Source organism: Heloderma suspectum, chromosome 1, assembly GCF_057233095.1.
Source record: "Heloderma suspectum isolate Gila_16-S chromosome 1, 16-S_ref, whole genome shotgun sequence".
NCBI lineage: Eukaryota > Metazoa > Chordata > Lepidosauria > Squamata > Helodermatidae > Heloderma > Heloderma suspectum.
In genome coordinates this window covers 255914219-255941362 of record NC_139458.1, presented here as the reverse complement: position 1 = coordinate 255941362, position 27144 = coordinate 255914219, and the positions used below count along the sequence as shown (strand labels likewise).

Genomic DNA, 27144 nt, shown 5'->3' with positions numbered 1-27144 from the left:
TTAATTGTATTATTTATTTATTTAAAAATTTGTATCCTGCCCTATATCATTAAGATCTCAGGGCAGCATACAGATAAAATCAATTTAAACAGTAGAAAACAATGAATAATTTAAACAGCTAAAAACATATTAAAACATTAAACAAGCTAATACCAATTAGAAAACCTAAAACAATAAGTTTAAACAGTGTGCAACTTTAGGGAATTCAATTAGCCCTCAAAGGCTTTGGAGAAAAGCCATGTTTTAACTTGGCACCAAAACAAAACCAACATCTGCACCAATCGGGCCTCCAAGGGGAGGGCATTCCACAACCGGCGTGCCACTGCAGAGAAGGCCCTCTCCCACATCCCACCATAGATGGTATCTTCTATTTGTAATCCTCCCATGTTTTCCACCCCTTCTTCCATCTGCTTTCCTTCCCCCCCACCCCCCAAAAAATCCATTAGAAGATTACCAGAAAAAGAAATCCATTAAGGAGTAAAAGGTGGAACAGCTGCACAATGCCTTTTGATTGCTAGTACCAGGAAGCTTCCACCTGGAAGCACCCATAACACTGAACCTATTTCTTAGCAGATTTAAGAACAACCCCCTTTGGAAGCTTAATCCCAGCTCGGAGAATGATACACTCTGTGGGTTGAGTCTTGTCTAGTGACTTTGCCTTTCTGATTTGATTGTCCCACCTCGGTGTCATGAACTGAATGACAGACTAAAATTAAAGGCATCTCGAAAGAGTCAACATTTCCTGATTGGCTCAGGTTTGCAGCAACATTTCCAGTTCCCTGGTAAAATACACATATTGACATAAAAGCTGTAAAAGAGGGGCCAAAATAGCAGGTGAGTATGGGACAGCAAAAGTCACTGGAAGCTCATTTAATTGGCCAGTTTGAGGGATGCCAGGCAGTGGTGCAGATAGGTAATTTTAGACCCTGGACTTAAGCGTCTTATGGGAGCCCACTTTTCAGATGGGAATGTGCATTATTTTACAGGCCTGTTGCATTTGGGGATCCCCCTGTTCATTCTGCTGAGTGAGGCCCAGGACGTCTGCCCCAATGTCCTGCCCAGGCAGCAGGACTGGCATCAAGAGTTGGCATAGTTGGGCCCCTGCTGAGAGCCCACATCCCAGCAGGGCCCCACTGACAAGAGCCCCCTGGAGTTGCTGCTCCCCTTCACCCATGTAACCTGCTTGCTTACCTGTCTCTCGCTGTCGCCTGGACAACAGCGATGGTGAGGAGGAGCAATAGATGCTCACTGGTTTTCTTCCTGTCAAGAAAGCAAATGGTAGCAATGATGAGAAAGAGGACAAAGAGCCATAGCAGGTGGTGAAAATGGCAGTGAGAAGGTAGAGTCACTGAGGAAGGGGGCCTGTTGAGGGTGTCTTGCCCAAGGGCCCTCCGAAAGCTGGAGCCGGCACTACCAGACAGCATTACTGTTGTCAGGCCCAGCTGGATGACACAATGACCAGAGGAATAATCTATTTGTGTGACAGGGGGAGGGGGGAAGAGAGAGTCGATGAAGTGGGAGGGTGCTTCCCAGCCCGCCCTCCCTACACAAAGCCCCTAATAGGTCCCTATCAGGTACCTGCCAAGGACCTTGCTCAACTTTCCAGAAGCTTCTGTGCAGCAAAGCAGGCCGATCTGAGATATAATTGCACGAATGTGTTTGCAATTGCTCAGGCTGTCATTACTGATCCAAGGCAGATTTTGAATGCAGAATTAATTTCTAGTGTAGTACTTATTGTCTTGTGAAGTGTCATTTAACTAGGGTAATGAGGCAGTGCAGGATGAGAGAATACCTCCATCGGATAGATGGCTTAAATTCATAATACACAATACAGAAAACATCTGTAATCCTGCTCTTTACTCTCTCTGATCCCACGACTACTGTAGTTTAAAACAATGGTTTCTGTAAGTTATGATACACAGAAAAGGTTATTCAGAATTATGCAGGTTCCATTCGTTTTATGAAATCTATCTAGTGCAGCATCATGTATATTTTCTTCAGAACATCTGTACATGAAAGTATTGTATAAATATCCATGCAGGTTTTGTTTTTTTAAATTAATATATGTTGAATAATAATCCCTCCCCTCCCTTGATTATGTACAGAGAAATATGTCCTTTTTTTACTCTGACATTTCTGCCCCCGCCCTTGCCAAATTAATGTAAACCTAGTAAACTTTAGACAAAATTGTAATGTTTTGGTATGTTTGCAGTGTTCCTTTTAGGTTGAGAAGGAATTGGGGCAGAAAATTCTGGCCCTCTCAAAGGAGGAAGAAATATTCCTGGATTTTGAAAACGAATCCAGAGCTTGTTGCCAGCTATAGTATTGTGCAAAGGCCGACTGAGGGTGAAATCCTCAGCTGGAAACTTGCTATTAATTCTGACATGGTTGGGATTTAACTCTGTATTTCTGCTCTTTCAGCTTGAAGCCTTGTTTTGGCCATGCACATTTATTCTGAAGTGATTTCAGCTGAATTCAATGGGACTTACTCCCAAGGAAGTGTGCATGGGATTGTAGTGCTACTGAGACGGCCACACTATGTTTTGGACTACGACTCTTATAATCCCTGACCATTGGCCGTGCTGGCTGGGGCTGATAGAAGTTGTAGTTCAAAACATCTGGAGGGGACCAAGTTGTCTACCCCTGAACTAGACATTTCCAGGGAAACAGAGGTGAGGTGGTCAGTCAACAGGCAATATCTTGGGTTTTTAAATGTGTGTTTGTTTCCTTGATGTGTCTCTCCTTGGGAGAGTCTAAAAAACACAGCTCTGATACATAAGAAGAGCCCTGCTGGTCCATTAGTCTAACATCCTGCTTCTGGGAAGCCACATCTGGGCATCTCCACACACACACACCCCACATTGCCTGGTCTCCATTGCACTTTGGAAGCTTCTTGCTTCCAGCGTACATATCACCATGGCTGGCTGTTCCCAACCATCACAAGATTCAAGGGAGCAAAGCTTATGAAACTTGGATTATCTCAGGTCTCACAAGATTCAGGAGTGTGAGATTTGATGAGTCCTATTTAAGACCTCATCCCATGTGGCTAGGCCTCAGTCAGCTGTGCCATGTAGCCTGCCGTCCCACCCTTATTTATAGTTTTAATAATAAAAAAACACACTATTACATTTATATCCTGCCTTTTTTCCTCAGTGAGGCCAAGGTACCATACATGATCCTCATCCTCTCCACCTTCTTCTCAGAACAACCCTGTGAGGTAGGTTAGGCTGAGCATCAGTGACTGGCCCAAAGTCACCCAGTGAGCTTCATGGACAAGTGGGAACTAGAACTCGGATCTCCTGAGTCGCAGTCCAACACTCTAACCACTATGCCACACTGGTTTAGGGATCAGGGTTACCTTAGGCATTAGCTGATTGTCCATGGTGGGGGCCAGGGAAGATTTTTTTTCATCCTGTCCAGATTGGCCAAGGATAGGCATGTTTTGTTTTTGTTTTTGTTTTGCCTTCCGTGGGTTATCACCTTAGGGGTATGTACATAAGATGGTGCAACTCATCACTGTCGCAACTTGGGCAGGTAGAAAAGAAAGTCCCATAGGAGGTGAATTTGGATGCATCTCCAGGTGGAGGCACAGGGATGGAGTGGGGACTCCTCCAGATTTTGGGCAACTGCAGGACCTTGGACTTACCATGCTTAGCCCCATGGTAATGTCAGTGGAAGCTGGTGGCTCCGATTTCAGGGGCCGTGGGAATCCATTCTGGGTTTCAGCCAGAACTCTAAAGGAGCTAGCCAAGGTGATGAACCCTATCCCAAAATAGGTTCAGCATCTTGCATAATGCCTTTAGAGTTCTGGCTGAGTCTGACAGAAACCCAGCATGAATTCACAGCCCCACTGAAATTGGAGCCACCAACCTCCAATTTAGGGCTTCACCATGGCAGAAGGCTTAGGCTGGAATGACCTCCAGCAGAGCCCAAAGCACCATGGACAGCCAGATCATGTCCTCAGGACTGAGAAACCTTGGCCTTCTGACACCCACTGCCGCCAGCAACACACATACTTACTCATTCAGTAATGTCAGCAAATTAGGGAACAATCCTATGCATGTTTAGACAGAAAATAGTCCTACAATTCCCAGCATGCAGGGAGTTGTGGGCTTTTTTTAATATCTAAACATGCATAGGATTGCACCCTTAATTATGTTGCAGCCTCATTTGCAAAGCTCCTGCAGCAGAGTAGAAGCCGGTTCACCCCACCCATATGTTTTTAGAGAACAGGTGCTAAAGAGGGAGATCAGAAAGGAATAATAATAGTAGTAGTAGTAGTAGTAGTAGTAGTGATGATGATGATGATGATGATGATAAATGAAATAAGAAAGGATTCTCAAAGGGACAGAACATTTCTGCAGGGGAGAGTAGCTTAGCTTTGCAGTATTGAGGGCTTTCCTTTTAAAGGGCTTTTAAAAACCAATTTTACTTCTGCAAGATCCACAGAGGGGGAATTATGTCTCACTATGCGGGAAGTCAAAGGTCCTGTTCAATAAGTCTCTGTGGCAACTCCCCTCAAAATGTACACACTACTATAATAAAAATTGCCCTTCTGGAATCAGGAGGTTATCCGGAGGTGTGGGCTGAGGTGTCACCAATATGTGAATGACACCCAGCTCTGCTTTTCCTTTTCATCAAATGCAGGTGAGGCAGTGGCTGTTCTGAAACAGTGGCTGGGCACAGTTTGAGGGCCAATAAACTGAGTCTCAACCCAGACAAGATGGAGGTACTGTTAGTGGGTGGTTCGTCGGCCTGGCTAGGTGATACGCATTCAACCTGTTCTGGAGAGGGTTGTACTCCCCTTAAAGGATCAAGTTTGTAGTTTGGGGTGCTCTTGGATCCAGCAGTGTCACTAGAGGTACAGGTGGACTCAGTGGCACAGATAGCCTAGCTACAGTTATCCATGCTCTGATAACCTCTCGTCTGGATTATTACAATGCATTATATGAGGGGCTGCCTTTGAAAATGGTCAGGAAACTTCAGTTGGTCCAAAACAGGGTAGCAAGATTGTTAATGAGGACTGGCCAAGGTGATCATATTATGCCAGTACTTTTCCATCTGCACTGGCTGCCAGCCCATGTCTGGGCCTGATTCAAAGTGCTGGTATTTACAGGAAATCTGAGATTTTTGCAGCTTCCATTTGAAGTGCCCTGAGAATTCAGTTTGCCAGTGATAGAAATGCAGTGGAAGAAATAAGTATGTGAATCGTGCTCAGCAAGAGGCAGGCAAGACATTTTTGAAAATATATTATCTCTACAAGCCCATGTGTTATTTTAACCGAAACTCATGTACAGATCTTTTCCATGATCAGCAGTTTGTGTTTATATTTCATATGCTGGCATTTTAATTTTATTTTAACAATAGACAGCAATGGCCAATAGATGGTGCTATTGTTATATTTAAGGGTTTCAATGAGTGATGGGATGTTGAATATTTGAAGGAGAAAATTGGCTTTAAAACCACATTTTAAATTCCAGTATGAGTACGCGGGGAAATTACAGCTAAGTTATTCAGTGCATTTGGGGCCACAGATGGACCTTTCTGGAGAGTTGGAGGCCAGTATTGTAGAGCTATCACTGCTCAAGACATACACTTTCCAGAGGGGTAGCCATGATATTCTGTTGCAGCAAAAACAACAAAGAGACTCATGGCACATTAACGACTAACACATTTATTATGGCCTAAGCTTTTGTGGACTAGGATCCACTTCATCAGATGTGTGAAGTTGGAGGGGCTGTTTCTAGACAAAGCATTTATCGTACACTCATGATTGGTCATCCACGGAAGTTTGCGGGTCCTATACATGATGTCTTCATCCTCCAGGGCACATTCCACTCTTTGCAACCTCTATAGCATTGTTTTTCATGTTGACAAAAGTCTGGCATTTTCCCTCCTCCCGCTATGAACCGTGGTAAATCTATGGTGTACTGAAGAAATGGTGCTTTATTGCAAATAATTCTACAGCACCATCTAGTGGCTTTATAATGAAACATATAGAACTTGCTGAGAAAGAAAAAAAAGTGGGGAAACCACATGCAAATGACCCGATCGCAATCCCACAAGGAATCCAGAAGCAGAAGCCCCAGTAAAGTTATGGCATTTTAGCCTGGTGTAGAAATGCTCTCAGTGAAGAACAAGGTTTTTTCCAGCATGCCCTCTTTATTCTCGAAGAGACCCTTTCCTGTCCCTCCATTGGAGTTACCACTTACCTGGCAAAGGTGAGTCCTCCAGGAGAGACTATGTAGGCATAATATCTACACTCTTTACTGGTACATATACACAATTTGTCTATGTGACCAGCACTGCTACAACTCATGCATGCACCTTTGGGGTGACTCTCATGGACATCTATTGTACAGTACCCATGAGGAGTAAAACAATCCCTGCAACATCCCACCCCAGCCCAGATCCATAGCTGATTTTAAATTTTTTCTTTCTTTTTATGTGGAAAGATGAACACTATACACATATCTATGGGTGTGTGTTTTTAAAGAGTGCAAGGCAACCTTTCCCACTCACCAGTGCCTTACCTGTCAAGAACTTTCTTTCTTTCTTTCTTTCTTTCTGATGAACTTGACTATCTCAGAATCTCTATTGCCTTGTATGGTACTAGGGCAGGGGTGGGCAACTTGTGGCCCTCCAGGTATTGTTGGGCTGCAACTTCCAGCTAGGGATGTCAGAGAAATCTGCAACGGATTCAAAGGAGTTCAGATATCTATGAATCCAACCCATGGACTCCACAGTGGACCAGCTTTTTATGAACAGTGAGATTCCACGGACCCATAGACCTGTTTTTTTACTTTCCAGAATGGTATGCAAATTTAGTCGTACAAAACTATGATTTTTTTTTAAAATGCTGACTGAAAATGTGCATTCTCCCCCATAGGCCAAAGTGTGAAAATGCACATTTGGGGGGGGTGCATTTTTGGAGGTGCACATTTGCGCAAGCACACTCTACGCTTCTCAAGCTGCTGAATCATAGCAGCGTCATAGCAGTGGTAAGGGGAAAGCACTTTTGGTGTCGCTTTTCTGACATGGTGGCCTGTACTCAGCTTGACAGTCTGCTGCACCAAGTCTCCTGAAAACAAAGAATGAGGCTTACAGAGGGGAGGACTTCAATTGCCTAACATTCTTTCACCACCAAATTAAACGTTTGGCCTCTATATGATGTCCAGAGACTTTGGGTCATGCCTGGACATCCCCTCCATTTAATCTATCAACTCCATGCCACCGATGTGCAGAAAAATCTCATTTCCAGACATCTCCTTGCCACAGCAATTTGATCGGCTATTTAACAGAGATCATAAGGTGAGCCCTGCTGGACCAGACCACACAGGTCAGTCCAGGCCTCCTGTTTCCAACAGCAGCCAGCCAGGGCATGATGAAGACAACAGTCCTTCCCATTGTTTGCTCCCACAGCAACTGGCATTCAGAAGATTAATGCTTCTAAAACGACAGATTCTAATTTAATCTAATCTACACTTATTTCTAGGCCACCTTTAAGGGTAGAACCCTCTCAAGGCAGTGTTCTGTTTAGCTCTGATTGCTAGTAGCTGCCAATAGAGTCACTGCGCATGAAATGGACCTTTAAAGCCATCTAGGCCAGTGGCCATCCACATTTTGTAGCCACGAATCCCATCCATTCATTGTGTTTTGTGTGAAGACCTTCTCTCTCTAGCTATGTTCACACATAATGCTAAGCCATGGTTTATTTTAGTCATGGTTCGTTGTTTTAGCCATGCAGACGAGCAAACAAACTGTGGATTGTTTTCCCAATTTCTTGTTTGTTTCTCTTCCACCCATTCTGGCATTCTTCAGAGCAGTTTCGTTTTCAGGGGGTGTTTGCTGGCTGCCTCTGTTTCAGGGCAGGCAGCACACAAACAAGCCAGGGATGAGCCATGGTTCTGGGTTCAGATACCACCACAAGCTATGGTTTAAACAAGTCAGACTGCATAAGCCATGGCTTCTATTTGTGGTTTATAGCTGGTTAACAAACCTTAGCTTGTTTGCAGGGATGGGTTCAGACAAGCCAGATTTCAACAAACCACAACATGGCTTAGTATTATATGTGAACCAACTAACCCCCTGCCCTCTTCATCTGTCCTGAACTGATTCCCAATCAATTCCCTCACATGACCCTGAGTTCCAGTATTAGGAGAGAAGGAGAAAAACACCTCTCTCTCGACTCTAGGAGAAGAGAATCCCCTGCCTGAGTTCAGTAGCATGGCCTTTTAAAGCAGAATCCCTCCCCGCCCCAAAGGCTTTTTCTTTAAAGATGCACCCTTCAGGTCCCCTCTAATAAAGCAATTCCTAAAGGAGTGGTCTGTTGCAGCAAAAACAACAAAGAGTCTTGTGGGCCCTTAAGGACTAACAGATTTATTACAGCATAAGCTTTCATGGACTGCAATTCACTTCATCAGATAAGAACATAAGAAGAGCCGTGCTGGATCAGACCAAGGGTCCATCTAGTCCAGCATGCTGTTCACACAGTGGCCAACCAGCTGCCACGGGAAACTCACAAGTAGGACATGAGTGCAACAGCACCCTCCCACCCATGTTCCCCAGCAACTGGTGTGCATGGGCATACTGCCTCTGACACTGGAGGTAGCACATAGCCATGAGGACTAGTAGCCATCAATAGCCTTTTCCTCCAGGAATTTACCCACCCCCCTTTTAAAGCCATCCAAACTGGTAGCCATCAGTACATCCTGTGGTAGTGAGTTCCATAGTTTAACTATGCGCTGTGTGAAGAAGTGCTTCCTTTTATCTGTCCTGAATCTCCAACCAATCAGCTTTACAGCTGATGCATGAAGTATTATGTTGAGTTACTAGCATATATACACACATAGTTGGGAGGGGGCAGGGGGGTTGCAGTTTGGTCAGAGGAAATGAAATACAGACAGGGATAATGTCCTTATTTACAGTAGACATTCACAAAACAGTTGTTGGGTGAAAACACAACCATCTTTGCCTTGGTGAGCTGTTCAACACATGTCATGTGATTTAAAACAAAACAAAAAACCATTGTCCCAAATCAATCCAACGGAGATTGAGTTGAACCTCTTGATGAATGGTAGTTAGCTATTTCACAATGAAATTTGTTTGTTGGAAATTCGTTTGCTCAACAATGGTAATTGTAATAGTCTTCCAGACATGGGTCCTATAAGAGTGTTGCCAGAGTTCTGCCATAGGTGGCAGGTTCTGCCAGAGGTTTTCATTTCTGTGTGTGTGTATAGCTCTATTGCATGGTCTGTTGTTGCTGGTGAGTAGGTTTGGGCCAGGGGCTTTCTGTAATTCAATTTGTTACTTTTTAAGGTGCCACAAGACTCTGTTGTTTCTAATACAGCAGTCTTTCTTCTCAAAATCAGAATGCAACACGTTTTTGAGAGAGGTTTTTGTATGAGAGAGAAAGAGAGAGAAACCCACACAGTGATGAAGATAGGTCACCGACTCCCTTGTGGGGAGAAATTTTTGGACTCCAATCTAGCAGGCCATAAATATAAAGCACAATGTAGCAATGTCAGATATCATCAGCCCTTCTGGCGCTCTCTGCAGTGTACTGCATGTGGTTTGGAAATGCTGTTTGCTGCTATAGCTAGGAGGATGATTCATCCTCCCGGCAGGGCTGTGACTTGCCTTTGCATGTTTCACAATACTGGCTGGCTTTGTAATGACTTAATTGCATACACTGCGCCTCCCAGAAGGTTTCTTTGCAAACTTGGAGAGAGCACAGCAGCAGAGGTAAACCTCCTGTTGGGACAATGGCGATTTGCATCCGCCAGCTCTTCCTTCTAGCTGCAGATTTGACATTTGCTTCTGTCATCTCCTGTGTCCTTTATGTGCTTGCCTGCCTTTGTATTGGGAGTCTCGTTGGTATCGTGGTCTTCCTCTCTTCCTTTGGGGTCATGAAGAACGTGAAGAGGAACATTGGCCAGAAGAGGAGCACACTCACAATCTTGGTTTTGAAGAGCGCTATTGGAGGGATGCTTCTGAGAAAACTAGACAAAGCAGGGTTTGGCGTGCTGGCAAGGTGCCGTTCCCCAGAGAGAAAATGTGCCCCTTTTCTGAAGAAGCAGTGTTCCTCAAACACCACAGTGGCACAATTCCCAGTGGCTGAGGGGAAATATCAGAAGGCCTTGCAGACTCGGATCAAGAACCAGCTATCTCTGAAAGGTATTTCCTATGGGAGCTTAAGCTGTTCATGGCTCAGGGCCTACTTATTTCCACTGGCTGGGTTCAGACAACACGCTAACCCACCCATGTTTGGAATGTCCCATGATGGATTGTGTCATGGGGGGCTGTTTTTCCTGCCCACAATCGGCAAGTTACCCACCCTCTGCAGACTGGGTACGGGGCCTTGGGTGGCTTACCATGTTGTCTGTCGGGCTCCCCATGGATAAATTTGGCCACCCCATGGATAAATTGCAGCAACCACAGAGACAGCCTCCCAGAGCACCTGGAAGTTCTGGCGATGCTCTAGCCTGCTCAGCTGAACTTTATGATCACAGTCATGTGGAGACAGCTGGAGTGGCTGGCACAACCATATTCCCACCATGGTGGCTGCTGGGATTCGCAGCCACAGCAGCAGCAGGAAAACAAGGGAACCACGTCCACGGGGCAAGGATGGGCAAGGGAACCACGCTGTGGTTCCACAGTCATGTGGGGGGAGCGTGTCGTGGATTTCCTATGCATCCCCACAGCACAGTTCCACTATCCACCCTCACCCCATGACTGTGTGAATGGGCCCACTGACTTTAATAGGGCTGCTTTGGGTGCAAATGGCAGCTCCAGTGAGCCTGGGCCTCTCCAGTCGTCATGGCCAGCCCTCCCATGAGACAGAGTGAATCCCTCACCTCAAGCAGTGGACCTGGAAGGGCAGCAGATTGCCCACCACCACTGGGAGGGCCAGCCCCCCCCCCCCCGAGTGAGGCATCGAGGGACAATGAGGATGTCAGGGACGCAGCAGCAGGAGAGAGAGAGGATGGCAACACATCCTCTTGCCTTAAGCAGTGAGGCATCTTGTGCTAGCCCTGCCAGTCCTTATCCTTCATTCTATTATAAATACATTATTATGCCCCCACCCCTGGTGTCCAGTTATGGTGGTAAAGAATGCTACTGTATATTTAAAATTGTATCCCATCCTGTATGACATATTACATATAAAAATATGTATCCTAGAGCATGGCCTGAGAGCATGATTTGAAGGCACATGACATAAAGCCGCCATCTTGCTGAAGCCAAGCAGGTCTGGGTCTGGTCACCTCCTCCGTTGGATGGAGGTGACCGTTTCTCCTCCAAGAAACCACTTGGGAACCACTTGGGAACCCCATGGCTGCCACCTTGAGTTTCATGATAGAAGAATGGTGGAATATAAATGTAAGAAATACAAACACATCCCTCCAAGTTACTCCACCTATTGCAAGGGTTCCTATGTGTCCTCTACATCTCAATGTAGATTCTCCTAAACAAAAGCACCACTAACACGTTTTTGTCCAACCTTGCCTTTAAAATCTGAAGGAATCTGGTTCCACAACTATGCCTAAACAGCTGGTTCCAGTGCCCAACTACTTTTGTAGTTAGAAAACATATCCTGCCCCCCTGGTCCCCCACCCCCACCCCACACAACTGGTAAGGTTTAATCAGAATATAGCCGCTACTGCCCTGTGGGAAGGATTCCAGGAGAGAGAAGGAGGTAGGCAAAGAAGACAGTGGGACCTGCTCCAGCTGGACATTCCCCTTACGCATACACACGGGGCCATCTGTCACCAACTGCACTGTGGGACAGATTCCAGGAGTGAGAAGGAGGCAGCTAAACACAGCACCAGGCACCTGCTTCTGTTCCAGCTGTACTGTCCCTCCCTCTCCACACAGGGCCATCTACTATCAACTGCCCTGTGGGAAGGATCCTGATGGTTTCTTATGTTTTGAAATGTTTGGGGGAGGGAGGGGGGTTGGTATGTGTGTGATTTTACTAATCTCTTTTGATGTAAGTTGCCTTGGAAGGATTTGTGTATCCTGAAAGGGGTAGGGTAGCCACTTATGTATCACCAAAAGAGAGGACAAAAGGGGACACTGATTTGCTTAAATAAATTGCACACGTTAATTGATGCATATAGATGCCAATTTAGAAATAAGTATTATAATTTAAACAGAAACACAGTTTGTCTCACTAGAGCATGGAGGAATGTGACCAGGTGACCTGTGTGCCTTGCTCACCTGCGGCCAGGTGCTGTTGATGGGCAACTTCAAGGCCCAGCTCTTCCTTCTGATGGTGCTTTATCTTTAAACCAGACTTGGCCTGGAAGTGGACAACCCTTCAAACAGAGGGCATCTTCAAAATAGAGGACAGTCCTCTGGCAGCCCATCAAATAGAAGGCTGTCCTCTGTAAAAGAGGATACTTGGCCACTCTAGAAAGGTAGGATATAAATAATTGTAATAAGTACTAACTGACTAACTAACTAACTAACCAAGCAAGCAGACAATCCCATGCCCTAGGAAGCAATCATCTCCAATATTTATTTTAATCTCTACAACCCATACTAGGCTACAGCTCCGTGATGCAGTGCCCACACACAGGCTGTTTCAGGTCACGCATGGGCTTCATTCCAGCAGCTATAAGCAGCACATGGTGCCCAATATGTGTGTGGGACTCTTAAGTGAGCAGTCTTGATGTGCTTATTAATTTGATGTATTTATTTATTTACGACATTTCTGTACCCCTCAAGAGTTGAAGATCTCTGAGCAGTTCACAGAACGAAACTTAAAAATGCGAAAACACAATAAAGCTAAAAAGTTTAAAACAACAGAATAAAACCCAAGCCAAAACAAAACAGAAAAGAAAGTAAAAGCCAGCAGCAGTCCAAAAATCTAAAAACGCACTAACAACTTTTAAAAGTGAAGGATTAAAAAGCCTGGGAGAATAAAAAGTTCTTCAGCTAGTGCTGAAAAGACCACAATGTAGGCACCAGGCAAGCCTCTCTAAGGAGGGCATTCAACAACCAGGATGCCAGCACTAAAAAGGGCCTCTCCTTAGTAGCCACCCGCCTGACCTCATTTGGTAGAAGCACCCGGGAAAGGGATCTCTGAAGATGATCTTAGGGTCCAGGCAGATATATATTGTATGATTGTGAAAAGGTGTGATTTAGGTTAGACTGGAGTGCACAGTACAATGTCGACATGGTTTGATAATTTAAGCATTAACTTTTGAGCACTTCTGAACCCATAGTAGCCTACAGTCTGCTTACATTTACATAAGCCTGGGATGCTAACTGCATATCTCATACAAAGCTGAGTGGTTGTTGCTTTAAAAAACTGGTGCTGTCCAAAACTTTCCTCCCACATTTTTTTCGACCATTCTCATTCAATTTGATAGAAAACTGCTTTCAAAAAGAAAAGGAGAAATTTCAGAGAAATTCTCATGGGCCAGGTTTGGGGTTCTTGGGCTTACCTTACTTATGAGGTGGCTGAGGAGTGTGCATGAGTGTCCTGTCTGTCATTGTACAGTAATCTCTCTGGCAGCCTGTAGCCTCCTTGGCTTCCCGCACTTCAGTTAAAGCCATCATGAGGAAGACATCATGAGGCAATTCCTCCCATGGGGTTTTCTCATTTCAGAAAGTGCAGGTGGCCTGGGAGGGTGCAGAGCAATGGAAAGATGTGCAATAGAGAGAGAAAACACACATCACCCTCGGCCACCTCACAGTGATGAGGTAAGTGATTGGTGGTATCACAAATACCACCAAAAGAAATTCATAATTCTGCCTCAGAAAAGTGGAAGACTCAACATGGTTGATGCTGTTGCCACCTACAGAAGCAGTGCAATAAACCAAAAACTGTTAGGAAAAAATGAAAGAACCTGTGCAACAACCCCTGCCAATAGTGAGCCCTGCCTGGGAGAAACTGTTGGAGAATTTCTCCTCCCCTAGGAGAAATTCAGTGAAATTGTTCCCCCAATTTCTCTGCCCACAAATAGGCCGGAGAATTTTGAGAGGCCATTTGTGCACAGCTCTATAAACGCACACACGCACACACATGCACACAACACACACCTTCCATTGAAAGAAATGGTTGTGTGTATCCACCTTTAATCCCATTTACTTCAGTGGAGTTCAGCTGGTCTGGTGATTGCATGTTTTGTCAGCTTAAGAAGGAACAGAAATCTGTCTGTGTACAGTGTAATTGCAACATGGATCGTTGCCTTCCCACTTGTGTCTAACTACCTGAAACCTGGTCCTGGTTGTTGTTGTTGCTGTTGTTGTTTAATCATACCGTGTCTCCTGATTCTGGGGCAGGATACGATTTTTTTGAATGAGTCCTTTTGAATCTTTCCCTCTTTTTTCTTTAATGAGATCAGAAATGGCATCCCCTTAGGTTCCAGACTCCTGTAGGAACTGGGCCAGGGCCTGCTAAGAGCAGAAGATGTCAGCCTCATGTACCATTTACTGTTTTTTTGACACAAATGTTCAATGAGTCTGGGGAAATGGAGATCAGAATCACACTGTGGTGCACAGCATATTTGCTATGTAAGCTTAACTTATCATACAGAAATAGATTTTCCTCTTGAGGATGAGAATTCCCGATACCTAAGCAATTTTGCAGACTGGCTAAAAAGATGAAACAGCATATTTATAGTGTTACGTATGTTTGCATTTCAAAACATGGTGGTTCATTGAATACATCTTCACCAAACTTTGCATTGTGTGTGTGTATGCTGGGGGGGGGGGGCGGTGTAGGCATTCAATTTCAGCGAATACAAACAAATCTGGGGGAAGGTTCTGCATTTCCCCCAAAGTGGGCATCTATTTTCCAAATGGATGTTCACCCCAAATCATGTTGTGTGGATTCAGCTCTACTGAATAAACAGATTTTAAAACCCTCCCGAAAATCTTCTCTCCAGAGCAGGGAAGCAAGATTACTGGTTGCACAACAAAATCTGCTGAAGGCCTCCCCCATGAAGGCTCCTCCTCCCTCAACTGTCGCCAGCAGCAGCCATTACTGTACTGAGGGAGATGAGAGGGCAAAGCAGGACCATTCCCCCAGTCCTGCTGAAAGACTTAATTTTTCCCCTGTTCCCTCCCTGTTCCGTTTTCCTTGTGTGTCATGTCTTTTAGATTGTAAGGCAGGCAAGGACTGTCTTCTTTTATTGGTTATTTGTGAGCTGCTCTAGGAGCCTTTTTTGGCTGAGGAGTGGGATAAAAATACTCAAAGAATGCAATCCTAGGCATGTTTAGACAGAAAAAAGCCCTACAATGCCCAGCATTTCCTAGCCAGCCATTGCTAGGAATGCTGGAAACTGTGGGGCTTTTTTCTGTCTAAACAGAAAAAACAGGGATTGTGCCCTGTATAAATACATAAACCTGCACAGGAAGGCCCTTTATACCAGCTCAGGCTGTTAGTCCATCTAACCCAGTGCTGCCTGCCGTGACTGGCAGCTGCTGTCCTCTTCGGCAGAGGCCTTTCCCTATCACTTATTATCAGATCCTTTTAAATGGAGATGTCAAGGATGGAACCTGGGACCTTCTACATGAGACTCATGTGGTCTGCCACTGATGTGTAGTTTTGCTGGGTGGTCAGTGTTTGAAGGGCCCACCTTAGAGCAAATGTTTTGATTAGATGGCCCTTCCAGTCCCATGCTCTACTATTGCCCCTCCCCTTCTTCTTAGATTGATCAACAGGGGTGTGTGTGTGGGGGGGTGATAGCTAGCAGTCAGGTGGTCCTGACTCAGTGGAGGCTGGTAGGTCCTATTTCGGTGGGGCTGTGAATACGCTCTGAGTTTCAGTCAGAACTCTAAAGGAGCTATCCAAGGTGTTCGACCCTATCCCCCAAATGGGTTCCACACCTTGGGTAGCTGCTTTAGAGGTCTGACTGAAACCCAGAATGGATTCACAGCCCCACTGAAATCAGAGCCACCAGTCTCCACTGCCACTGACTACTGGGCTGGATGATGCCTTTGGGGCTATATGCTGTCTTTTCAGCTTTATGATCTATGGATTTGAGAGGCAGCAGCAGTCTTCAGCCAGAGATTTTCCCCATCATTTGCTACCTGGTCCTAGCTGGTGATGTCAGGGATTGAACCTGGGACCTTCAGTATGCAAAGCAGGTGAGCTGAGCTGTGAGTTCCTCCTCTGCTCCTTTTTTCTGACAAGGCATTTGTGCCTCAAATGTTATGTTTTTATTTTAGAAGAGTGCCACATTTTACATGACAGTCATTTTTTGTGTTTGTACAGAAACAAAGGGACAGTCCTCCCTAACCTGGAACCCTCCAGATGTTTTCAACTATAGCTCCCATCATTTTTAACCAGTGGCCATGCTGGCTGGGGCTGATGGGAGTTGTAGCCCAAAACATCTGGAGGGTGCCAGGTTGGGGAAGGCTAATGTAACAGGTGATAGCTTTTCAGAGAGCTGAGGGTGGTATTGCAAAGCTATACACTTCGCAAATATACCATGTTGTTGTTCAGTCGTTAAGTCGTGTCCGACTCTTCGTGACCCCATGGACCATAGCACGCCAGGCCTTCCTGTCCTGCGCTCTCTCCCGGAGCGTGCTCAAGTCCATATTCATTGCATCGGTGATGCTATCTAGCCATCTCATCCTCTGCCGTCCCCTTCTCCTTTTGCCTTGGATCTTTCCCAGCATCGGGGTCTTTTCCAGGGAGTTTTCTCTTCGCATTACGTGGCCAAAATATTTGAGCTTCAGCTTCAGTATCTGTCCTTCCAATGAGCACTCAGGGTTGATTTCCTTTAGGATGGACTGATTTGACCTCCTTGCAGTCCAGGGGACTCATAAGAGTCTTCTCCAGCACCACAGTTCGAAAGCATCAATGCTTTGGCGCTCAGCCTTCCTTATAGTCCAACTCTGACAGTCATACGTTACTACTGGGAAAACCATACCTTTGATTATACGGACCTTTGTCACCAAGGTGATGTCTCTCTGCTTCTCACTATGCTGTCCAGGTTTGCCATAGCTTTCCTCCCAAGGAAACCGTCTGCGGTGATCTTGGAGCCCAAGAAAGTAAAATCTGTCACTGCTTCCATTTCTTCCCTTCTATATGCCAGGAAGTGATGGGGCCAGATGCCATGATCTTAGTTTTTTTAATGTTCAGTTTCAAACCAGCTTTTACACGCTCTCACCCTCAACAAGAGGCTCTTTAGATGCTCTTCACTTTCTGCCATTAGGGTGGTATCGTCAGCGTATCTGAGGTTGTTGATAATTCTCCCGGCAATCTTAATTCCGACCTGTGATTTATCCACCCCAGCATTTCTCATGATGTACTCTGCATATAAGTTAAATAAGCAGGGCAACAATATGCAGCCTTGTCGTACTCCTTTCCCAAATTTTGAACCAATCGGTTGTTCCATGTCTGGTTCTTACTGTTGCTTCTTGACCCTCGTACAGGTTTCTCAGGAGACAGGTAAGGTGGTCTGGTACTCCCATCTCTTTCAGAATTTGCCAGGGTTTGTTGTAATCCACACAATCAAAGGCTTTAGCATAGTCAGTGAAGCAGGAATAGACGTTTTTCTGGAATTCTCTTGCTTTCTCCATGATCCAGCGAATGTTGGCGATTTGATCTCTAGTTCCTCTGCCTCTTCGAAACCCAGCTTGTACTTCCGGTAGTTCTCGGTTCACAAACTGCTGAAGCCTAGCTTGTAGGATTTTGAGCATAACCTTGCTGGCATGTGAAATGAGCGCAATTGTGCGGTAGTTTGAACACCCTTTGGCATTGCCTTTCTTTGGAACTGGAATGTAAACTGACCTTATCCAGTCTTGTTGTGGCCACTGTTGAGTGTTCCAAATTTGTTGGCATATCGAGCGCAGCACTTTAACAGCATCATCTTTTAGGATTTTAAATAGCTCAGCTGGAATACTGTCATCTCCGCTAGCTTTGTTGTTAGGAATGCTTCCTAAGGCCCACTTGACTTCACTCTCGAGGATGTCCGGCTCAAGTTCAGTGACCGCACTATCATGGCTATCAGGGACATTCAGATCTTTCCTGTATAGTTCTTCTGTGTATTCTTGCCACCTCTTCTTAATCTCATCTGCTTCTGTTAGGTCCCTGCCTTCTTTGTCCTTTATCATGCCCGTCTTTGCACAAAACGTTCCCTTGAGATCTCCGATTTTCTTGAAAAGATCTCTAGTCTTTCCCATTCTGTTGTTTTCCTCGATTTCTTTGCATTGTTCATTTAAGAAGGCCTTCTTGTCTCTCCTTGCTATTCTCTAGAACTCTGCATTCAGTTGGATATATCTTCCCCTTTCTCCCTTGCTTTTCGCTTCCCTTCTTTCCTCAGCTACTTGTAAAGCCTCCTCAGACAGCCACTTGGCTTTCTTGCATTTCTTTTTCTTTGGGATGGATTTTAGTTGCTGCCTCCTGAACAATGTTACAGACTTCCGTCCATAGTTCCTCAGGCACTCTATCAGGTCTAATCCCTGAAATCTATTCATCACCTCCAGTGTATATTCATAAGGGATATGATTTAGGTCATACCTGAATGGTTTAGTGGTTTTCCCTACGTTCTTCAATTTAAGCAGAAATTTTGCAGCAAAAAGCTCATGATCTGAGCCACAGTCAGCTCCAGGTCTTGTTTTGACTGACTGTATGGAGCTTCTCCATCTTTGGCTGCAAAGGACATAATCAATCTGATTTTGATATTGACCATCTGGTGATGTCCATGTGTAGAGTCGCCTCTTGTGCTGTTGGAAAAGAATGTTTGCTATGATCAGCCTGTTCTCTTGGCAAAACTCTATTAGCCTTTGTCCTGCTTCATTTTGTACACCAAGGCCATGCTTGCCTGTTATCCCGGTGATTTCTTGACTTCCTACTTTAGCATTCCAATCCCCTATGATGAAAAGGACATCTTTTTTGGGTGTTAGTTCTAGAAGGTGTTGTAGGTCTTCATAGAACCGATCAACCTCAGCTTCTTCGGCCTCAGTAGTTGGGGCATAGACTTGAACTACTGTGATGTTGAATGGTTTGCCTTGGATTCGTACTGAGATCATTCTATCGTTTTTGAGATTGTACCACAGTACTGCTTTTCCCATCCTTTTGTTGAGTATGAGTGCTACTCCATTTCTTCTAAGGGATTCTTACCCACAGTAGTAGATATGATGGTCACCTGAATTAAATTTGCCCATGCTTGTCCATTTTAGTTCGCTGATTCCCAAGATGTCGATGTTCAATCTTGCCATCTCATGTTTGACCACCTCCAGCTTACCTTGATTCATTGATCTGACATAATTACATTCCAGGTTCCTAAACAATATTGTTCTTTACAGCATCGGATTTTCTTTTCACCACCAGACACATCCACAGCTGAGTGTCCTTGGCCCAGCCGCTTCACTCTTTCTGGCGCTACTTGGAAATACCCTCTGCTCTTCCCCAGTAGTATATTGGACACCTTCCGACCTGAGGGGCTCATCTTTCGGTGTCATATCTTTTAGCCTTGTGATACGTTCCATGGGGTTTTCTTGGCAAGAATACTGGAGTGGGTTGCCATTTCCTTCTCCAGTGGACCACATTTTGTCAGAACTCTTGGGTGGCCCTGCATGGCATAGCTTATGGCTTCACTGAGTTACGCAAGCCCCTCCGCCACAACAAGGCAGTGATCCATGAAGGGTATACCATGACCTCTGCTCAAACTGGTTTTGCAGGTTTCCCCAGTAATATGTCCAGGGCTGCTTGCAACAGACGTGAATATATTATGGAGTGACCTAGAATTGAAACCAATTTGCTTCCAAAACTTCTCGTTGAGATTCTCCTTGGCAAACTTTATGTAAATATGCCCCAGGTGATCTCCAAGTTCCCAATATTCTCTGAACATCTGATCTATGATGACAATCAGTTATATTTTATTTCAGTATTTGAAACCTTGACAGTCAATATTTGACAGTGTTTGGTAGTTCATATGCAATGGCATTTAGTATTTGATAGGGATGGGTGAACAAGTGATATTCGAGATAGGCAGGATTCTCTGAGCATCATCTTGCTGCTAGTCTCCTGCCTGATTCTCGGTTGCGTTTCTGATCGCTGCTTACTCTGCGTGAATGGGAAACTTGTGCAAACTGAGCAGCGATCAAACAGGAGATTCACACAAGTTTCCCCTAATCTGCACATATTTCCTAATTTGCGCAACTTTTCTCCATAGACTATTGATTTAGGGTTGATTTGGCCCATGGAGGAAATTTGTGCAAATTAGGAAATTTCCACAAATTGAACAGGGAATCAAGATGAACATGAGCACATGTTTGAGAATTCATGTATATTTATGGTGGACATGTGCTTGTGCTCATGTTCAGAGCTTTGAACGGGGCATACCCTCATGTTTTACAAGCAAGAATGAAATTCTTGGACATCCCTAATATGTGATAATTAGTTTTTGACAGTTGATGGCTTATGAGTTGACATTTGAAGCTCACCACAATCAAAACAAGCAAGGGATGCCAACAACTCCAAAGCATTTGCCTTTTGAGCTAAAAATCCACATTCAAAATACAATTTTGATTTTTTGTTTTAATTCAAAATTTCTAATTTGGAATGTGACTGGAAAATCTGGTGAATGTCACTGAGTTCAGTGGCACAGATGGTAATAACTTCCACCAGCTCTATGTTCAGCCACCTTCTAAAAATTTCATTTTTCTTTTCTTTCTTTTATGCCACTTTAATATGTATGTAAGATAAGCTTTTCTCAACAATCTCCCCCCCCCCCAATACACTTTCCCCCCCTTTGCTTGAAGAAGGCTCTTTTCTGCTTGAGCTTTTTCAGCATGACGCTTTCACCACGGGCATTAACATTTATTTCCTATGCATTGACCCAATTACATAGCAAATCAAAGCCTTAATTCAGGAAGAAAGGAACTTCTTCTCACTGATATTCTCTGATCATTTGGTTGACATTTGCGAACGGGAAATCACAGTTTGCTTGCAAAAGCCTGAATGAATATATTTGACATCAAGTAATGAAATCCTAAAGTCTGTGATCAAGTTGAAAAACTAAAAGAGAGAGAGAGAGAGAGAGAGAGAGATTTCAGAAGAACTTCACCTAAAACTGATATGCTTTTTTTTTTTTTAGTTGTATTCATCTTTTAGGTGCCACAAATGTTTTTATTTTTGCAATAACAGACTAAGATGGCTCCTCTTCTAGGAAGCTGCCTTATACTAGGTCAGATCATTGGGCCATCTACCCCCATAGTGTCTACTGTGACTGACAGCACCTCTGCAGGGTTTCAGGCAAAGGTATTTCCCATTACCTGCTACCTAGTTCTTCTTCTTCTTTTAATGGACATGCAGGGGATTGAACATGGGACTTTCTTAGAGTGACCAAGTGTCCTACTTTACAGAGGTTCTCTATTTGAAGGGCTGTCAGAGAGGACAGTCCTCTGTTTGAACGTGTCCTCTATCTGAAGGGATGTACAGATTGTGTAAAATCTGTTCCGTGTTTCCCAGATTGTCAGATGCCTTTCGTTCAGCTGTCCACCCATCAATGGAATCAGATTTTTGTTTCCAAATTTGTGCAAATTTGCATTTGTGCAAATTTTAATTTTGCAATTTTGCACAGGCAAAAATACACAAATTTGCTGAAATTTGCTGAAATTTGCATTTTCATGCTTTAGCCTATGGGGGAAATGTGCATTTTTGGCTGTTTTTTATATTTTAAATATTTTTCTATGCAAAATTCAGGAAAGTTAGAAAATCAGTCCACAGTTCGGTGGGATCCTCCCAAGAGGGGAAAAGCTGGTCTGCTGCGGGATCCACAGATGAGATTCATGAAAATCTGAGCTCATTTGGTTCTGTTGCGGATTTCTCCAACCCCCTTAATTTGAAGGCCTGTCCAGTCAAGTCTGTCTTTAAGCCAGACTTATCTTTAAAGAACCATGAGAAGGGAGAGCAGTGTGGGCCTTGACCTGCCCATCCACGGTTAGGTCTTGGGCAACGGACTAAGTAGGCACACTGCTCACCAGGCAAGAATGTGCTCCACCACTGATGGACGGCCCTTTCTCACAGTCTCTTGCTGAGAGATGGCGACGATGAGAAGTTCAATATCAGAGTTGAGAAGGAGGAGCACTGGGAACAGCAGGTCCAGGTTGGGTTTTAGCCTTTGGGTCTCCTCAGCAGAGAGAGGCTGGATCCAGTGTAGGACATGGCTCCTGCATTTTCAATGGGTAGGTAAATGCCAATGCTCTTGCCACAGCAATAGAAAACGACAAGGCACATGAGTCCTGCCCCTGGCACATTTCGTAGGTAAATATCTGTTTACCCTAGTGCCAACAATGGCACAAGCAACCTACCCAGTACTAGGGTCCCCAGCTCAATTTCTCCCCTTCATATGCTGTTGGTAGTTTCGGGAGGGAAGGGCAATCTAGTATTTGAACATTGCCCTTTCTTCTAAGGCCAGCATCAGAAGTCAGCATCATATGGCACCTTCTGAGGCCTATGCCCTCCTAAGGGGTCTACTGCCAATCCCTAGAGCCTCCTGGCCCCATTTCTCCTCCTCCTTGCTGTGACTGCCTGTTCACCTACTCTGCCTTAGTGAAGGAGCAGTGAGGAGAGCAAAGAGAAGGCGCAGTACCCTCTGTATATCTTGCCCCCGCCCCCCTTCTCTCTCTGGGAGGAAGTGAGCTCCAAAGGAGAGGCAAATAAACTGACAGTGGTAATCCTGGTGAGGAGGAGATGGGTGGATTCAGCAAGGGGAAGCAAGTAGACTGGCTACTTATGAATCGCTAAAAAGGAGGAAATGCAAAAAAAAAAGAAAGGGCCTCAACTTGCATAAAATTTACATACGCTAATTTGGATGTATCAGTGCAAATGTAGACCTAATTATTGTAATTTAAGTAGAAATACAGTACACCTCATCATAGTGTGGAAGACTGTGGCCAGGTGGCCTCGTGCCTTGCTCAGACTTTGCTCATTCTGCTGCCCAGGAGGTGCTGCTGATAGACACTGTCAAGGCCCAGCTCTTCCTTCTGATGGTTCTTTAGCTTTAAACCAGACTTGGCCTGGACAGCCCTTCAAACAGAGGACACCTTCCAAACAGCAACCCTTCAAACAGAGGACTGTTCTCTATAAAAGAGGACACATAGCCACCTTCAAAACCTGGAACCAGCACTGCTTTCTCCACCACAAGTCACTGTCCCTCTCTCTTGCTCTTCCTGGCATATATATATATATATATATACATACACATACATACATACATATATATATATATATATATATATATATATATATATATGCATGCTCTCCTTTCTCTCGGTCCCCTGAATACACCCACTCAGAATGAAGGTGTCCTTTCATAGTTCCTTGCATAGTTGCTGCTTCATGGTACCCTCACCTCAAGCCCTCCCTGGCTCAACACGCTCTTTCTCGGTCCCCATTCTGTCCCACAGCTCGATATAAGCAGAGCAGAGGAAACTTGCAATGGCTCCCTTCCAACAGGTGTGGAGAATTGTTCTCTGCCTGTGAAATCTGGGAGGAGGCCTGTAGCTGTTGTCACACCCACCTCATCATCCTAATAGAAGCTGGGAAGGACTTAGAGCCTAATAACAGAGATGTTACTGCTTTGTCTCTTTACACTCCGAGACATTTACAAATGCTAGCCAGAGAGCGTGGATTCTTAATTGCAGCCTGATGCTCCAACCTGGCACTTAATTATAGATCTCTCCCCCAGAACCTGTTTTTAAAATGCAGTGCTGAGAGGAAGAAAATGTGAAGTGGCATACTAGTGCTGGTACCTCCTGAAAAAGACCCTTTGAGCAACTTTGTAGACACCACTACCGCTATAGAAACCTGATAATTTCACTTCTCCTCAAAGGGAACAATCTTTACCCTACATTTATCTCTCACAGAAGATGAGGTGAACCAGTTTAAGTGCTTCATTTCAGGCAAGGTTTGCAAATGTGAAGCCCTGGGTACTTTTTTAGAAGCTGGCAAGAGGGCTTGGAAACTGGTGGGTTGTTTTTTTTTAATGTATTATTAAAATGTGTTTCCATGTGTTACATGATACATATAACAATTTCCACAGGGGTAGCCATGTTAGTCTGCAGAATCATTAAACTTGGAAGGGGTTAAGCCTTCTTTCCTACCATCCATCAATCCTCTCCTACGACTGTTCCCCCATTCCCGTGTTCATATCTCAGCAACTGTGGTTGGAGCATGTGTGTGTGTGTGTGTGTGTGTGTGTGAGAGAGAGAGAGAGAGAGTGGAAGGGGCGGCGTGTGTTTGCTGAGGTAATGCACCATTCCACCGTGAGGGGTACAGAGCAAGAGGCCCTAGACAAAATGGAGCCATTGCTATCAGCTCAGATTCAGAGATACCTTGCATGATCCCACATAGTTCCACAGGGTCCTCAGGAGTAATTTGGGGGGAGGGACTCAGGGGGCTGTAGTTAGGGAGGGGAGCCAGGAAATCCCATTATGCAAGCAGAGTTTCACTCACTTATCTCAGTATCTATAAGAATTGCCATGCAGGAGTAGACAATTTCCCACAACAGTCCCATGGATAAATCATGGATTTATTTTTTTTTAAGTGTCTCCACTATACTGCGTTGGGTATCTAAAGTACAGTATGAACCAGGGATGCAGAACCTCTTTTGACCCAAGGACTGAATTTCATTTTAGGTAAGCTTTTGGAGGCCACATTCCAGTGGAGGACAGGGCTGAAAGAAAAGGGGGGCAGGGCCAAAATAAAATAAAATAAAAACAACAACTCAGCATATTTTGGCTTAGTTCTTCCTGCCAGTAACTAAGCCTTAGGAGAGGCATGTCAACCTTTTAGAATGGGATAAAAAAGCTGCTGAAAAGCTAGGAAACCACCAAGTGTTTTGTGGTTGGGGGAAAGCGGGCAGGGCCAGGGAAAGGGGTCATGGCCTTCTGGGAGTCCCTGGAGGGCCGGATTGGGACCCCAAGAGAGCCAGATTTGTCCCCTGAGCCTGTGGTTCTGCGCGCCTGGTAAAAAATGTCCAATAAAATGTAGATTTTATTTTCAGTTTTAGCTAGTTAAACTATTCTTCGTTAACAAACAAGAAATGTTGACCATAGGCTTGCTTCACAAGCTTTTTTTCTGCTCTCGAATGGCTCAGTGTAATACCTTTAGTGGAAGAAGTCTTTAAAACTGTTTACTAAACAGTCTGACGAAACCATGCAAAGCTTCTGCTCCGTTTGCTGTACACTGGGGTTGTAAATGAACGCTTAAGGCTACAATCCCATGAAGGCTTCCCTAGGAGTAAGCCCCAACAAACACTGTGGGACTTTTTGCTGAGTAAACATGCATAGTTATGGCCTGCAAGTTAAACATCGTTGGTTGTTTTTTACCCTGAGCCATAATTGGACAGATTCAGTTAAACAGAATCATAATGAATAAGCACCCAAAAGACAAACACAATAAATAATGAAAAGCAAACACGGCTAATCCTGCGCAACTGTGGTGCCTCCTTCATAGGCATGCATGAATGCACACAGTGATGTATAAGCATGTAATTCACTACTGTGGCTTTGGAGAGGCACTTTCATCTAAGGCAGGGGTGGGCAGAAAATGAGATCTCCAGGTCTTTTGGACTAACTCCCAGCATTCCTGAGTATTGCCCACACTGATAGGGGCTTCTGGGAGTTGGAAGTCCCAAACTTCTGGAGATCTTCCTTCAGCCCACCCCTATTCCACAACCTGGCACCCTCCGGAAGTGTTGCAGTGCAGCTCCCATAATTCCTAGCCAGGTTGGGGAAGGCTGATTTCAGGGTTGAGATGTTTCCACTTCATTTCATTGTACTGTTGCTCCTTGTGGCATGGACATTACTCTTCATGTGTTCAGCAAGGCATAGCTGGTTTCAGCAAGCCAAACCACAGGATGTGGAACTTCACACAGGGTTAGGATCATAGAATACTGGGGTTGGAAGGGGCTTATAAGACCATCGAGTCCAACCCCCTGCTCAATGCAGGAATGTAAGTCAAAGCATCCCTGACAGATGGCTGTCCAGCTTCATCTTGAATGCCTCCAGTGTGGGAGAGCTCATTACCTCCCTAGATAATTGGTTCCACTGTCGTATTGCTCTGACAGTCTGGAAGTTTTTCCTGATGTTCAGCCGGAATCTGGCTTCCTGTAACTTGAGCCCATTATTCCGTGTCCTGCTTTCTGGGATGATCGAGAAGAGATCCTGGCCTTCCTCTCTGTGACAACCTTTCCAGTACTTGAAGAGCACTATCATATCTCCCCTCAGTCTTCTCTTCTCAAGGCGAAACATGCCCAGTTCTTTCAGTCTCTCCTCATAGGGCTGTGTTTCCAGTCCCCTGATCATCTTCGTTGCCCTCCTCCGAACCCTCTTCAGTTTGTCTGCATCCTTCTTAAAGTGTGGTGCCCAGAACTGGACACAGTACTCAAGATGAGGCCTAAACAGTGCTGAGTAGAGGGGAACTAGTACTTCACATGATTTGGAAGCTATACTTCTATTAAGGCAGCCCAAAATAGCATTTGCCTTTTTTGCAGCCACATCCCATTGTTGGCTCATATTCAGCTTGTGATCTACAACAATTCCAAGCTCCTTCTTGCTTGTAGTGTTGTTGAGCCAAGTATCCCCCATCTTGTCACTGTGCATTTGGTGTCTTTTTCCTAGGTGCAGAACTTGGCATTTATCCCTATTAAATTTCATTCTGTTGTTTTCTGCCCAGCGCTCCAACCTATCAAGATCACTTTGAATTCTGTTTCTGTCTTCCAAAGTATTCGCTATCCCGCCCAATTTTGTGTCATCTGCAAATATAATAAGCATTCCCTGCACCTCCTCATCCAAGTCACTAATAAAAATGTTGAGGAGCACTGGGCCCAGGACTGAGCCCTGCGGTATCCCACTCGTTGCCTCTTCCCAGTTGGAGATGATCCCATTGAGAAGCACTCTTTGAGTCCGATTCTGTAGCCAACTGTGGATCCACCTGATCGTTGTATACATTTGTGTACATTTGCACTGTGGGCATGTGTTTAGCTGTGATACAGTCAGCACTGCATGGAAGAAGGCTATGTGGGCAAACAGGGAAGGGAGGTTTGGAGGAATGAAGCAGGGATAGAACTGGAGAGGGTATGAGCTGTTGCAGCTTAGCCTAGAGTGGCCACATGTCCTATTTTACGGAGAACAGTCCCCTATTCAAAGGGCTGTCAGAGGATAGTCCTCTGT

The 27144-nt window shown here is 44.8% G+C and overlaps 1 protein-coding gene across 3 annotated transcripts in view; it reads left to right on the top strand.

Annotated features, from left to right (window-relative positions):
- The first annotated feature begins 9738 nt into the window (after positions 1 to 9738).
- LOC146358980 (uncharacterized) overlaps positions 9739 to 27144 on the top strand; it is a 41287-nt gene continuing 23881 nt past the window's right edge. For all 3 annotated transcript variants that reach the window (XR_014787158.1, XM_084830472.1, XM_084830487.1), the window contains exon 1: positions 9739 to 10176. Coding sequence is in view for 2 of the 3 variants with exons in the window: in XM_084830472.1 (XP_084686598.1) it covers positions 9765 to 10176 (412 nt within the window). In the remaining variant the exon portion in view is untranslated. The remainder of the gene's footprint in view (positions 10177 to 27144) is intronic.